The sequence below is a fragment of the Nerophis lumbriciformis genome, linkage group LG11 (genome assembly GCF_033978685.3).
Source record: "Nerophis lumbriciformis linkage group LG11, RoL_Nlum_v2.1, whole genome shotgun sequence".
Lineage (NCBI taxonomy): Eukaryota > Metazoa > Chordata > Actinopteri > Syngnathiformes > Syngnathidae > Nerophis > Nerophis lumbriciformis.
The window spans coordinates 12098588-12113770 of record NC_084558.2 but is presented as its reverse complement, the minus strand read 5'-3'; the positions used below and the strand labels follow the sequence as shown (position 1 = coordinate 12113770).

General features: G+C 40.1%; 1 protein-coding gene across 4 annotated transcripts in view; it reads right to left on the bottom strand.

The window, feature by feature from the left end:
* Positions 1-15183, bottom strand: part of mrtfab (myocardin related transcription factor Ab) — an 81049-nt gene that overhangs the window by 25780 nt on the left and 40086 nt on the right. For 2 of the 4 annotated variants that reach the window (XM_061967373.1, XM_061967376.1), the window contains one exon: positions 802-867. In XM_061967373.1, coding sequence (XP_061823357.1) covers positions 802-867 — 66 coding nt within the window. Of the gene's footprint in view, positions 1-801; positions 1058-9757; positions 10373-15183 lie in introns of those variants that run through there. The other 2 variants (XM_061967374.2, XM_061967372.2) reach the window with 2 other exon arrangements.

Genomic DNA, 15183 nt, shown 5'->3' with positions numbered 1-15183 from the left:
AGCAGTTGACATCGGAGATCAGCTAACACACAATCTCTCAGACTGATATATAATTTTGCTTGTTTGATCCTTACGCTGCTATAATTCAACCTTGACAGTGGTGTGGCCATTACCTCTCATTGAGTAGACAGTCAAAATAGGGACTGTTGGGTCTACAAACCAAATAAATAATTGTTTTTCTTTTCTCTTTTTGCTTATCTCAACATAGGCATATTTCACCTGGATAACTACATAGTCTGGCAATGGGCCTTGTTACATAAGAGGGCCGTAGAAAGATGTACCCGTAACAAGTAAAGAATTTAAAGTGAAAGCCACTGCAGGGTTTGGGTTTTTTCTGCAAATTGCACTTGACAGTCACCTTGTCTTTACTTCACTATCGATACTATAATACATCCTGTGTCAGGCAACACACACACAAAAAAACTAATTCCGCCTCTTCTTATGTGCAAAACCCTGAAACAGGAAGTTGGATGTAGAAGAGAAGAGGAAGCTGCTTTACTTGATAACACAAAACCTAATGAAACCCATGACATTTAACCCATAATAAACACAGTTTATTATGTAGAAGATGCAGATCATGCATGTATATAATATAATAATTTAGTAACGTTATTAACCACAAACATGTGATCTTTATGCGACAACCAATTCATTTTGCCGCATGCTGCAGGCAGCAGCGCATTTTAGATGGAAAGGCACCTGTAAGGCTTCTGTCTCAACTTATGAATAAACTCATAATGACTGGGCTACTAGAACGCTCCATACTCAATGCAATATATAGCGAATATATGATACACTTACGTGGCATGATCCCTTGGCTGACCAGTTCCTCTCGCGTGCGCCTCTGTTGGAGTTTGAGCTGAAGGACTGCATGGAGACAGAGGAGGTGAAAAGGACAGAAGAGGAAATCAGTCAGTCCACTTTTTTGGTTTCTTATTGTCCCACTGATCCCATGTCCGTTGTCCACATTTAGATAAATAGACGTGCACAGGAACCCAGATGCACTTGGGCTGACATGAAGACAGCACCAAGTACATCCTCCTGCTTTACCTAGTTTTTGAGCTTCTTTTTTTTTTAAGTTTACAGAAGAGGCGGGCACTTCCTCTTTCTTTAAGTCTCTTAAAAATAATAATTCTGTTTTTGTGTGTGTGCATTGACATGTCCACATTTAACCATATATTTACATGGAAAGATAAACCGACAAGAACAAATAAAAAATACTTTTGGAGAAATTATAATGAACAAGTCCAGATTGAAGTTGATTGTGCCATCATTTTAAAACAGGAAGCACTTATTACATAACAAGACAAAGACATTTAGAGAACAAGGCAGGAGAACAGAGTGGACATCTCGGCCTATTGTATGTACATTTTATTGTGCAGAGTAAAACTAATGTACAAATTGATTATACCGTAGTGGCACATTCACAGACATCTGTAGATCTCGAAATACAAAGAAAAAAGCATATCTTATACGGCCCTCAGCTCAGTGAGCTTTTAAACTTCTGAAAGTGTGCTTTGCATTTTCTTTGGCTTGTTTGTGATATAATTTAAGGGTACCATTGATAAGAGTGAATATGTAAAAGTTTGACTACTACCTTATTTACTTGTGTGACGACATCCTTAAAGATTTGTAATCAACCAAAATATCAAGTATCTAAAGTGATACATATACTGTAATGATAATTCAATCCAATCCACTTTATTTATAAAGCACATTTAAACAACAAAAATGTTTCCAAAGTGCTGCACAACAATATTAAAAACAATATTAAAAACAATATTCAAATATTATCCTTAGCTCCACCAATGACTGAATAAAAACAAAAAATAAATAAATATAAAACCAATATAAAAACAATATAAAAATAAATATGATTAAAACGATTTTAAAAGGTAAAACCAATTAAAACAGTAAATAGAAATCAAAATGTATTAAAAAAAACACAGAGGACAACAGAGGACAGAGGACCACACAACTCACGTAGTGTTAAAAGCCAAAGAATAAAAGTGGGTCTTAAGACGAGACTTAAAACACTCTACTGTGGGAGCAGTTTGAACATGGAGGGGCAGAGTGTTCCAGAGCTTAGGGCCGACCACAGAGAAGGCCCTGTCTCCCCTGGATTTAAGTCTGATCTTGGGCACCACGAGCTGGAGCTGGCTCTCGGACCTCAGAGCGCGCGCAGGAGTGTAAATTTGGATGAGGTCCGAGATATACTGAGGTGCCAGTCCATGTAAAGCTTTAAAAACAAACAGCAAGGTTTTAAAATCAATTCTAGAATGAACAGGGAGCCAGTGCAAACTCTGAAGAATTGGGGTTATATGCTCACGTTTCCTGGCCCCTGTTAAAAGTCGTGCTGCCGCGTTCTGGACTAACTGCAACCAGGAGAGAGCTTTTTGGCTAATGCGAGCATAAAGTGCATTGCAGTAGTCCAGGCGACTTGAAATAAAAGCATGCACGACTTGTTCAAAAAGGTTAAAAGATAAAAACGGTTTTACCTTTACTAAAAGACGAAGATGATAAAAACACGATTTTAAAACACCATTGACTTGTTTGTCAAGTTTAAAATCGCTGTCTATAGTGACGCCAAGGCCGGTGACTTTGGGACGCACATAATTATCACACGCATGTACAGGCCCGGCCCTAATCAATCTGGCGCCCTAGGCAAGATTTTAGGTGGCGCCCCCCCACATCGGCAGTGAAGTGTTTATACTCACAAGAAACCGAATAGCTTTGTCTTTGACCTTTTTTTTACTTAAAGAAAGCAAATTAACAATCAGAATAGTTAACAAGATTAAAAAAAATATGAATAAATAAATGAATGCAAAAAATAAAAAATGAATATATGAAATACAATATTTTTTACATACATATTGCTTAATTAACATTAATGATGTGCACTTTAACAACTAGGCTTACAACTATACCTAATATATAAAGGGGTGGAAAAGTGACTATTACCTGCAGGGCAAACATTAGCTAACCAGAAGGCAATAACAATGTAAACAAAAAACACCTGCTTAAAAGATCTAATACAAATGTCCCTGAGGAATGTAAGGTGGGAGTACTGTAATTACCTAACGTTACATTATTATTTTCCATAACAATTCAGCCCCCTCCACAATATTAACCCGACGTTAAAACAGAACTAGCTATTTATTGATTAGCAATTGCCGAATCATGTAACATTAGCTTAATGCTAAAAAGCCAGGTTACTATCACATTCTGTAACAGACAAATAATTTCATGTAGGCTAACGTTACCTACCTGCTACCTCTGTCTTTTTCTCGTTTCTCCTCCTCTTCTTTTCTCTTTTTTCTTCCCTGGGCACCTGACAGTTTTGGCCGTTTCGACATCTTGTGTTGATTTTTTGATGTGGTGACGTCCAAAAAGAGTCATGATACGGGAAGGGAGGGGGCGCACCGTGCGGGGGGGTAATGTTGTAACAAATAATATTTCTATTATATAGGCTTTACTTTGCATTTTAATTAACGAGGGATTATTTTTTGTATTTAGAAATAATAGTACCAACTTTTTTTTTTTCTCCAACATTTGTGGCACTGGCGTGGCGCCCCCTGATGGACGGCGCCCTTAGCATTTGCCTATACGGCCTATGCCACGGGCCGGCCCTGCGCATGTATAAAAAATAATATGAATGCAAATGTAACTTGCGATGTTGTTATAGTGTAGCGATATAGCATCACTGTCCTGGTTGGGCAGTACAATGTTAAAAGTCAGCATATAAATCAATACTAATGCAGTGTACACGTCTGTGCTGGTTGCGCAGTACAATTTCAGCATATAAGTCAATACTACAGTACCAATAAACAACAGCAAAGCTGTTAGTCTTAATGAGAAGACACTTACATGTTAAAAAAATCAAAAGGTGACTATTTTTCCTTTATAGCAGTTAACTTCTTTTTACACCTGTATGCGGTGAAAACTTAAATTCACACCGTTTTTAATCATATGACAGTGGCTCCTTCTTCAGTCTGTTTTAAGGAGAGTACACAATTGATTGTTTTCAAGTTGTAGCAATACAGTGCTTACGTTTTTTTTAACACTTGAACATTTGAGCTGTATTTACACAAATGTAAAATGTACTCAACGCCATCTTAATCCCTGAATGTATACAGTCATCTATTATAACACTCTCTGTGCTGGTGGTCCAGGACAGAGAAAGTGCATCATTACTGTTGCATTGTTTTCACTGCTGATCATTTGGAGGCAGGCTGAGTATTTCACACACTGAAGATCACACACACAACTAAAAAACCAAACAGAAAAAGCCATCAGCGCAGACATTTGTTCGTCGTAACACTCAGTGTCCTGGAAAAAGACTGCTGTTCTTTTTAAAAACAGATGTAACAACCTTCCTCTTGTTCCTTTAAACTTCAGAGAATTTGATAATCATCATAATGAATAATGTTTTCATAAACACAGCTCGGTTTAACTCAGCTGAGATGCTTGTTTTTTTTATGTCTAGCAGCTGTCCCCGCTGAAAGGGTATGCAAATGTGTCAAGTTGAGCATCGCACCGAGGCTTGCAAGCATACCTCTAGTTGGGTCTGCTAGTTTGAGGAGAAGCAGCACCTGTCCCTTCGCATTGACATAATGATATCATCGGTACTCGCCAGGCAATGCTACTCTGTGCGCTGCATTTGCTCTCTGTTATGATAAGCGTCTGGACGGCAACACCGCAAGCTCCATGAATTATAGTGTTAGTGTGAGCCCGTGCACGAAAATGTCCTTACTCAACTCTAGAGCCTTGACAACGAACCCAAATCCTATTTGTGTTATATTTACAAATGTGTACACACTACCTCTTTAGGGAGCACACAGACAGGAGACACTCCTTGGAAAGTCAATTCACTACCTAAACACAGCCACGCACATTTAGTTATACCTCCACAATTCTGCAGCAGCCAAGAAATGGATTGTCCCTAAGAAGTAAACACTCTGAGTCACGTGCTGCCCAAGTGCACCATGGAGGGCTGGAGAGGGTGCCATATCACTTGGCACTTCCCAGGAGGAGGTTTATTCTTGGAAAGAGAACCTCACACTTTACTTCTATTTCATCTTGGCATGTCACTGCTGTAGCCCAGCGATTCATTCACTCCAAGAGCTTTATCCACCCTTTGTATTGGGTGAAGTGTGAACTTAGAAGTTCCCTGATCTTAAACCTTAACATTGTTTCTCACTGTGCCCTGCTGGGTATGTACACACAGTCAGTACTAACATTTGCAATTCTTCATGGGGATTAAGGATTACTCACAGCAGGATCAAATCAGGTTTGAGGGCCATCATGGGTAATTTAAGAAAAGCATGGAAAAAAAAAGCAGTAAAAACACTAGGATACTAGGTCACCACAAAACTGCATAAAAGCAGTAGACAGCAAGACAAAGTCTGACTAATCAGTTACATTATTTAGATGACTAAGAATGGATGTTGAAGCATAATTTCAACTATGTAACTCGTTGCTAGATTTATACTAGCAAGACAATGTGAAGCAACACTAATATATTTTTCGCACACTCTTGGCATTCTCTCCATGAGCTTCAGAGGTAGTCACATTTGTGAAATGGTTTTCACTTCACAGGTGTGCTTGAAGCTCATTGAGAGAATGCCAAGAGTGTGCACAACAGTAATCTAAGCAAAGGGTGGCTATTTTGAAGAAACTAGAATATAAAACATGTTTTCAGTTATTTCACCTTTTTTTGTTAAGTACATAATTCCACATGTGTTCATTTATACATTTAATGCCTTCAGTGACAATCTACAATGTAAATAGTCATGAAAATAAAGAAAACACATTGAATGAGGAGAAGTTGTGTCCAAACTTTTGGCCTGTACTGTATACACACACACATATATATATATATATATATATATATATATATATATATATATATATATATATATATATATATATATATATATATATATATATATGGCTGTCTTGAGTTCCCAATCATTTATACAACTCTTTTTTTTTTGTGATAGAATGATTGGAGCACATACTTGTTGGTCATAAAAAACATTCATAAAGTTTGGTTTTTTTATGAATTTATTATGGGTCTACTGAAAATGTGACCAAATCTGCTGGGTCAAAAGTATACATACAGCAATGTTAATATTTGGTTACATGTCCCTTGGCAAGTTTCACTGCAATAAGGCGCTTTTGATAGCCATCCACAAGCTTCTGGCAAACTTCTGGTTGAATTTTTGACCACTCCTCTTGACAAAATTGATGCAGTTCAGCTAAATTTGTTGGTTTTCTGACATGGACTTGTTTCTTCAGCATTGTCCACATGTTTAAGTCAGGACTTTGGGAAGGCCATTCTAAAACCTTAATTCTAGCCGGATTTAGCCATTTCTTTACCACTTTTGACATGTGTTTGGGGTCAGTGTCCTGTTGGAACAACCAACTGCGCCCAAGACCCAACCTCCGAGCTGATGATTTTAGGTTGTCCTGAAGAATTTGGAGGTAATCCTCCTTTTTCATTGTCCCATTTACTCTCTGTAAAGCACCAGTTCCATTGACAGCAAAACAGGCACAGAGCACAACACTACCATCACCATGTTTGACGGTAGGATGGTGTTCCTGGAATTAAAGGCCTCACCTTTTCTTCTCCAAACATATTGCTGGGTATGGTGGCCAAACAGCTAAATTTTTGTTTCATCTGACATCACATGGACAAATATAAGACCTTGTGGAGGAAAGTTCTGTGGTCAGGTCAAGTCGCCACCTCATCGCAGGGCCCTATCTCAGCTGCATTAGGGCGGAAGGCGGGGTACACCCTGGACAAGTCACCACCTCATCGCAGGGCCAACACAGACAGACAACATTCACACTCACATTCACACACTAGGGCCAATTTAGTGTTGCCAATCAACCTATCCCCAGGTGCATGTCTTTGGAGATGGGAGGAAGCCGCAGTACAACATTCACACTCACATTCACACACTAGGGCCAATTTAGTGTTGCCAATCAACCTATCCCCAGGTGCATGTCTTTGGAGGTGGGAGGAAGCCGGAGTACCCGGAGGGAACCCACGCAGTCATATATATATATATATATATATATATATATATATATATATATATATATATATATATATATATATAGGACTTCTGAGATTTGTACACTACAAATACTAAAATGGGACTTTTAAGTACATCCACTGATACAAAAGATCAAGGGAACGGTCCAAGGATTTGGGGTTGAGGATCAAAAAAGCATCCGAGAAGAAAATAGCTGAGCCAAGATTGTGGGAATAAGTTTGGACAAATATCCTACAAACTCATGTCTGAAATGTCATAAAAGACCACACATACATTACATAAACTGCCCAACATACACAACAACACAGAGTTTATCTGGTAAGTATTCACAGTGCTTCACTTTTTTATACAATTTGTTATGTTGCAGCCTTATTCCAAAATGAAATAAATAAATTTTTGTCCTCAAAATTCTACACATGTACATAAGTATTTACAGCCTTTGCCATAAAGATCAAAAGTTGGCTCAGGGCATCCTGTTTCAACTGATCATCCTGGAGATGTTCCTGTTCCTACAGCTAAATTAGAGTCCAACTGTGGTATATTTAGTTGATTGGACATGATTTGGAAACGCACACACCTGTTTATATATAAGGTCCCACACTTGCATGGCAGAGCACAAACCAAGCATCAAGTCCAGGGAACTGTCTGTAGACCTCCGAGACAGGATTGCTACGAGGCACAAATCTGGGGAAGGTACAGAAAAATATCTGCTGCCATGAAGTCCCAATGAACACAGTGGATTCCATCATTCATAAATGGAAGGAGTTTGAAACCACGAGGACTCTTCCTGGAGCTGGCCGGCAGTCTAAACTGAGCACTCAGGGGAAAAGGGCACTAGTGAGGGAGGTGACCAAAAACCGAATGGTCACTCTGTCAGAGCTACAGCATTCCTCTGTGGAGAGAGGAGAACCTTCCAGAAGGACAACCATCTCTGCAGCAAACCACCAATCAGGCTTGTATGGTATAGTGGCCAGACAAAATCCATTCCTTTGTAAAGGTTTTCCCAAAATGCAACTGAGAGACTCCCAGACCATTAGAAACCAAATACTCTTGTCTGATGAGATACAGATTGAACTCTTTGGCATGAATGCCAGGCATCATGTTTGCAGAAAACCAGGCACCACTCATCACAAGGCCAATACCATCCCTACAGTGAAGCATAGTGGTGGCAGAATCATGCTGTGGAAATGATTTTCAGTGACAGGAACTGGGAAACTAGTCAGGATAGAGGGAAAGATGAATGCAGTAAGTTACAGATACATTTTGGATGAAACCCTGCTCCAGAGTTCATCTTTCAGCATAACGACGACTCTAAGCACACAGCCAAGATATCAAAGGAATGGCTCAGGACAACTCTGCAAATGTCCTTGAGTGGCCCAGCCAGAGCTCAGACTTGAATCCAATTGAACAGCTTTGTGGAGAACAGAAAATGGTTGCGCACTGACACTTCCCATCAAACCTGATGGAGCTTGAGAGGTGATACAAAGAAGAATGGGCAAAGAGAAATGTGCGAAACTGCCCAACGATAGGCGTGCCAAGCTTGTGGCATCATATTCAAAAAGTCCTAAGGCTGTAATTTCTGCCAAAAGTGCATCAAAAAAGTATTGAGCAAAGACTGTGAATACTTATGTACATGTGATTTCTTAGTTTTTTCTTGTTAAGAAATTTGCAAAACACTCTTAAAAAAAAAACCCTCTTCACATTGTCATTGTGGGGTATTCTGTGTAGAATTTTGAGGACATAAATTAATTTAATCAATTTTGGTATAAGGCTGTAACATAACAAAATGTGAAAAATGTGGTAAAGCTGTGAATACTTTCCGGATGCACGATATATACAAAAATTTGAGCATCATTTGCAAAAAAAAACATTTTCACCTTGTTTAGGGAAGACTAGTGCTTTTCTTGTGCGGAAAGGTGTGTGTTTGATCGAGGCCCTGGTATAGTTTAGCTGCTGAATGATAAAAATGCAGGGTGAATAAGTGGTCTATGATTAATTAATTAGCTGTGTCCGTAGAATGTGTATTGGGTAGAAATGTACTTGTTACAATAATGCACAGTCATAGTGCTGTTAACCCCCAGCTGTCCAATCGAGGTTAAAGTTAGCATAGCTGTCGAACTGCTCTATTTACAAAAGCTGTGTGCAATACAAGAGCACATGATTTTGCACGAACAGTCAGTTTGACCACGAGCAGCTTATTTAGCACAGTTATGATAGAGCATGCAACATATGCAGGATCTGCCAGTCGCTTGATACTCTTCTAGTCATCTTTAATAGCCACCCTGAAATACAGCAATGCCGCAGCAAAGAGAGTACAGCAAGGGTTAGCACACAAAAATTAATGGACCTGGAGAGCTCTAACTTTTCGGGCACTACAAGGCAATTTGATTAACATGGGTTTGCATTTATTTTGTAAAACTTTCTAAGGGTCCTAAAATACTCAACTAGTCCTACTTTACAACTAAAACTGAAAGCTTAAGTGCAGTCTTGTATTGCATAGTGTATTTAAACCTACAGTTGCCCATTTAATAATAACCAGATAATAGTCATTGTCATCTCTAGCAAAGCCATTTAACTATTTCAATCAAGCAATAAAGTACCAGAGTAAAGCCTGTCTATTTAGCCGCATAAACATAAATCATATCAAGAAGTCTTATGCCTGCACTGACGACAAGTATCAAAGGAATCCCCACCTTCTTTCAAGCTGTGATAGACATGTCTATCATGGTCCATCCTTACTCCTGTCTTTTCCATGTCATCCCCCATTGGAGGAGAGCCCAATGAGGAATGTTCAAAGGACAGGCAATGGTTGCTGTCCAGCATAATCATTGAATTTGAACTAGTTACTTCGTAGTAAACATTGAACTCATTTAAAAGCCACTCTCCTCCTCGTCCTTGATGCGACAAAACCGTCCCAGTTGTCCTGTAATGAGTTGTCGTTTTCCTGAGAGAGAACGTGAGCCAAATGCTCGATAAGAGGTCCAAAGCCAGCCAAGGTAGTGTCCTCTCGAACTGAAAAGGGAGGAGGGCTGCCTCTCCTTTTTCAATGCGTCTTTCTTCTGTATCACTGTAATCGATTGGTCTGTCTCAGCGTCTTTCCCTGCAGAGCTGGGCGGCGAGTCACGACGGCGCTGCTCTGTGAATCTTTCCCACAGAGGGACTTGGAAAGAAATCCACAGGGCGAGTCGGGGACAGTGACGACAAATAAAGCAGCGAGAGGAAGCTGAAGAAAGGCCAAAAGCAGAGGAAAAGAAGAGAGCAATGAGCTGAGCAGTGCCCAGTGAGACTCTGCTTGCAGCTCCTCCTGTATCTCAGGCACACACACACACACACACACACACACACACACACACACACACACACACACACACACACACACACACACACACACACACACACACACACACGCACACACGCACACACACGCACACACACATGCACGCACACAAAGGCAGAGAGTGTTGCCGATAAAGTTCTCCTTCTCAGCTGTTGCCGTTCATTCAATGCTACAGGCTGCCACTTACGTACTAACAGTGCCCATAGACCACACTCATCTGAAAAATCAAAACCTGTTCTCAATAATGAACTTGGCTGACATCCCTGATTTTTGCTGAAGGTGCAACAGTTGAATTGTAAAATTAATTTAATGATACATTTTTGTATTTGTTGATTTCTCTTGAAGGCAGGCACACTGTTAGAGCTTATGCTTCCTGGCCTTAATAAAAAAAGGTATTCTCGTAATAAACATAAAGTGAATGCTGACTGTAAATTGCCCCCATGCATTCCCCGCTGTTTTAAATAGCAGGACCAGCTGGCAATAAGGGGCGGGGGGGCCTATATTCAGCATGGGATCACCTTTGCACTCACAGGGTAAGGTTACTTTCAGGCACACACAAACAATCTTTAAGCCCTGTTTTAGAAAAAAAATCAATATTGTATTAGCCAAAACAACACTCTTTTTATTTTCATTTTATTTTTAGCACTTTATATGCAGCGCAGAGTGGTGTCTGCCCATTAATAAAGCATCACTTTCAAACACACTAACCAGTACAGTAAACCACTATATCAAATAGGTGACACATTAGAGCCACAGTGCACAGTCAAACACAGGCCTACACCTCAAACAAACAGTGGCTAGTGACTAGAATATCTCTCAACAAGGGGCGAATGATTAATGTCCAGCTGCTCACAGTTTGACTGATTCACAGTCTGGACAGAAGACACACATAGGGATGACAACATACAACAATTAGGAAGTGAGTACAAGCTCAGAAACAAAGTAAACAACACATGTACACATGATTTTTGTATACCCAGTAAGGATTTACAACTGATTTATAATTCTGTGTTTCACCACTATTGCGATCATTATTTTGATGACTTTCTAATTTCCACTGCCTTTTACAAACTTGCCGTTACTATTGACACGTTTCCGAAAGCAAAAAAGTCCCAGGTGTACTGATCGGATTCCATGGTGGGTGTTCGTTCACTGGTCGAATAGATTTGTTATCGCCGCATCCTTGCAACATTTAATGGTGACAACAATAACACACATTCACTAAGCTTACAAAGTTGCCTTACCCATAATATTAATCCTTGGCTGTTTTTATGCTTCTCTGTGTCCTCTTGAATCAATCCTATTGCTGTTGTTTGCTGTAACTCATTTACTACATTTACATGCACTTAAATAGCCAGACGGAAGCCATTCCTTCGTAAAAGTTTGCCAAAATGCACCTGAAAGACTCTCAGACCATGAGAAGTAAAATTCTCTGGTCTGGTCAGACAAAGATTGAACTCTTTGGCGTAAATGCCAGGTGTCATGTCAAAACTCATTTATATACTGTAGCCTTTAAATAAACCCCTTTTTAGACCAGTTGACCTGCCGCTTCTCTTTTCTGCTGTGCCCCATCCCCTGCGTTGAGAGGTTATCAGGTGGCTACGGATCAGTCGCTAGCTGTTCCAAGTCGGGACCGGGGGTGGACCATTCTTCTATGCATCAGTTGGTGACTGAGTTCTGACTGAACTCTCACATTATGAATCGTAGCCACTCGGCATCCATTGCATCTGGACCCGAGTTTGTCATTGTTCCCATTCGGTTGAGTCTTTTCTTGGCCGGATGTGGGTTCAGATCCGAGGATGTCATTATGGTTTGTGAAGAAAGCCCTTTGAGGCACTTGTGATTAAAAGCTATATAAATACATTTTGATTGACTGATTGATAGATCACCAGGCCATGACCATCCCAACAGTCAAGCATGGTGGGGACAGCATCATGCTGTGGGGAAGTTTTTCAGCAGCAGGAAATGGGAGATGAGTCAGGATAGAGGGAAAGATGAATGCAGGAATGTACAGAGACATAAACTTGCTCTAGAGCGCTCTTGAACTTGGCTTCAGGACAACTCTGCAAATGTAGCCCTCTTTAAGTGGCCCAGGCAGAGCCAAGACTTGAATCTAATTGAACATCTCTAGAGAGATCTAAAAATGGCTGCACACTAACGGTTCCCATACAACCTGATTGAGCTTAAGAAGTGCTGCAAAGAGGAATAAGTGAAACTGCCCAAAGATAGGTGTGCCAAGCTTGTGGCATTGTATTTAAAACTACTTGAAGCTGTAATTGTTACCAAAGGTGCATCAACAAAGTATTGAGCAAAGGCTGTGAATACTTATGTTCATGTGATTAAGTATTCAATTTTTATTAAATATATACATGTGATGTATCATGTTGTAATTGTATGCATTTTCGAAAAAGAAAGTTAAACTATAAACCATAAACCTGCTAAAATGTTGACAATAATTTTTCACATTGTCATTATGGGGTATAAAATTTTGAGGACACAAATTTAATTCATAAAATTTTGGAATAAGGCTGAAACATAACAAAATGTAAAAAAAAAAAAGTGTAACGCTGTGAATACTTTACGTATGTACTGTATCTGCAATACTCTCAGTGATACAGGGGCTGCAATGTAAGTAAACATGTAAAGACTGATAGATTAATTTGACTGATTAAAAACAAACATTTAAGGGGAACTGCACTTTTTTTTTTTGCAGATTGTTCACAATCATTAGGAAAGACAAGAACACATGTCTTCTTTTTGTTTGGTTTTTAAAAATGATAAAAAAATGTTTGGAAAATGCGGCTAATAGAGAGAGTCACTGTTGTATCCTTCAAAGCCCTCTAAAACAACTTCAAAACACTCCATCAACATTTTATATACACACTGCAAGTCTATATATAATGTAGTAACAGACACGTTCATAAAAATGTGTAATATGCACAATATTTACCGTATTTTGGTCATTTTAATCATTGCCAGGACGGACTTCCTCCACGCATTGATTTCCGTTTCCACAGCAGCTTTTTTTTAAAAGTTGTTTTAGATGGCTTTGAAGACAACAACGCCATAGCCAAATCCTCCAAGCGTTTTTTTGTATCATCTTTAAAATCCTAAAAAAAAGACATTTGTGTCCTTGTCTCTCATAATGATTGTGAACAATAGGCAACATTCCAAAAAAAAGTGCTGTTCCCCTTTAAGGTGAGCTGTCGGTGGTTGGAAAACTTTAAAAAGAGAACCGGCTTTCACTCCATTGTGCGGCGTGGGGAGGCTGCTGGCTCCGACAAAACTGCTGCTTTACGTCAAGATCTAGATGAATGATGTTTTTATATACTGTAGGCAAAGAAAATTAATAACATTACAGGGGTGGGTCAAATAAAAGGCAAACTAAAATAAATACATAGAGTGGGGTGTGGGGACCCCTAGAGGTAGTTGTCGGGTGTCCCCAGCTAAATGAAGGATAGTTAATAGTAATGGACACTCATTGGGGCCATTTGTACACTCTCAATTACATTACCATTATTACCTTCATAAGAACTTGAAATGTAGGCGTTGGGGAGGAATTACATTTTTTTTGACTCTGTTCCACAGTCAGGAAAATATGTTTACTTTAAATATTTCAGTTTATGTAAAGATGGAGTTTGTTGATGTCTCTTTAGTGAGAGAACTATTCTGTACCTTTCCTTTGGCCAGGTTATTGTCATTTGCCACTGTGCTTTCTGGTAATTTATCCTGTGCTGAAAAATCTCCATTGGAGTATATATTATGGTGTTTATTTATCATTATTATTGTTTCACTGCCTTTAATTTAACATATTTCCTGTGTTTTTTCCCTCATGTTGTACATGGGAGGAGTTTGGCGAAGCCATGGAAAACAATTTTCGGACGACATCAAAGTGATTCTGGACCATCATCTGCCGTCTAAGGAGGGAGAAGCATTGCACTGTCAACACAGTAAATGGTGCGGATGGTGTGCTGCTAAACCTCGACTGAGGACGTTGTGGATCGGTGGAGGGAATACTTCAAAGACCTCCTCAAGCCCACCTAGACGCCTTCTATGAGGAAGCAGTGCCTGGGGAATCTCTGGGAATCTATTTCTGGGGCTGAGGTTGCCGAGGTAGTTAAAAAACTCTTCGGTGGCAGGGCCCTGGGGGTGGATGAGATCCGCCAAGAGTTCCTTAAGTTTCTGGATGCTGTGGGGCTGTCTTGGTTGACAAGACTCTGCAGCATTGCTTGGACATGGGGGGGGCGGTACCTCTGGATTGGCAGACCGAGGATGTGGTTAATCTCTTTAAGAAGGACAACCGGAGGGTGTGTTACAACTATTGTGGGGTCACACTCCTCAGCCTTGCCGGTAAGGTCTATTCAGGTGTACTGGAGAGGAGGCTACGCCGGATAGTCAAACCTCGGATTCAGGAGAAGCAGTGTGGTTTTTGTCCTGGTCGTAAGTCTACATGTGCTTTGTTGACTTGGAGAAAGCCTTTGACCGTGTCCCTCGGGAAGTCTTGTGGGTAGTGCTCAGAGTATGGGGTTTGATTGTCGCGGTACGCTCCCTGTATGATCGGTGTCAGAGCTTGGTCCGCACTGCCGGCAGTAAGTCGGATCCGTTTCCAATGAGGGTTGGACTCCGACAGGGCTGCCCTTTGTCACCAATTCTATTGATAACTTTTATAGACAGACTTTCTAGGCGCAGTCAGGACGTTGAGGGGCTCCGGTTTGGTAGCTGTGGGATTAGGTCTCTACTTTTTGCAGATGATGTGGTCCTGATGGCTTCATCTGGCCAGGA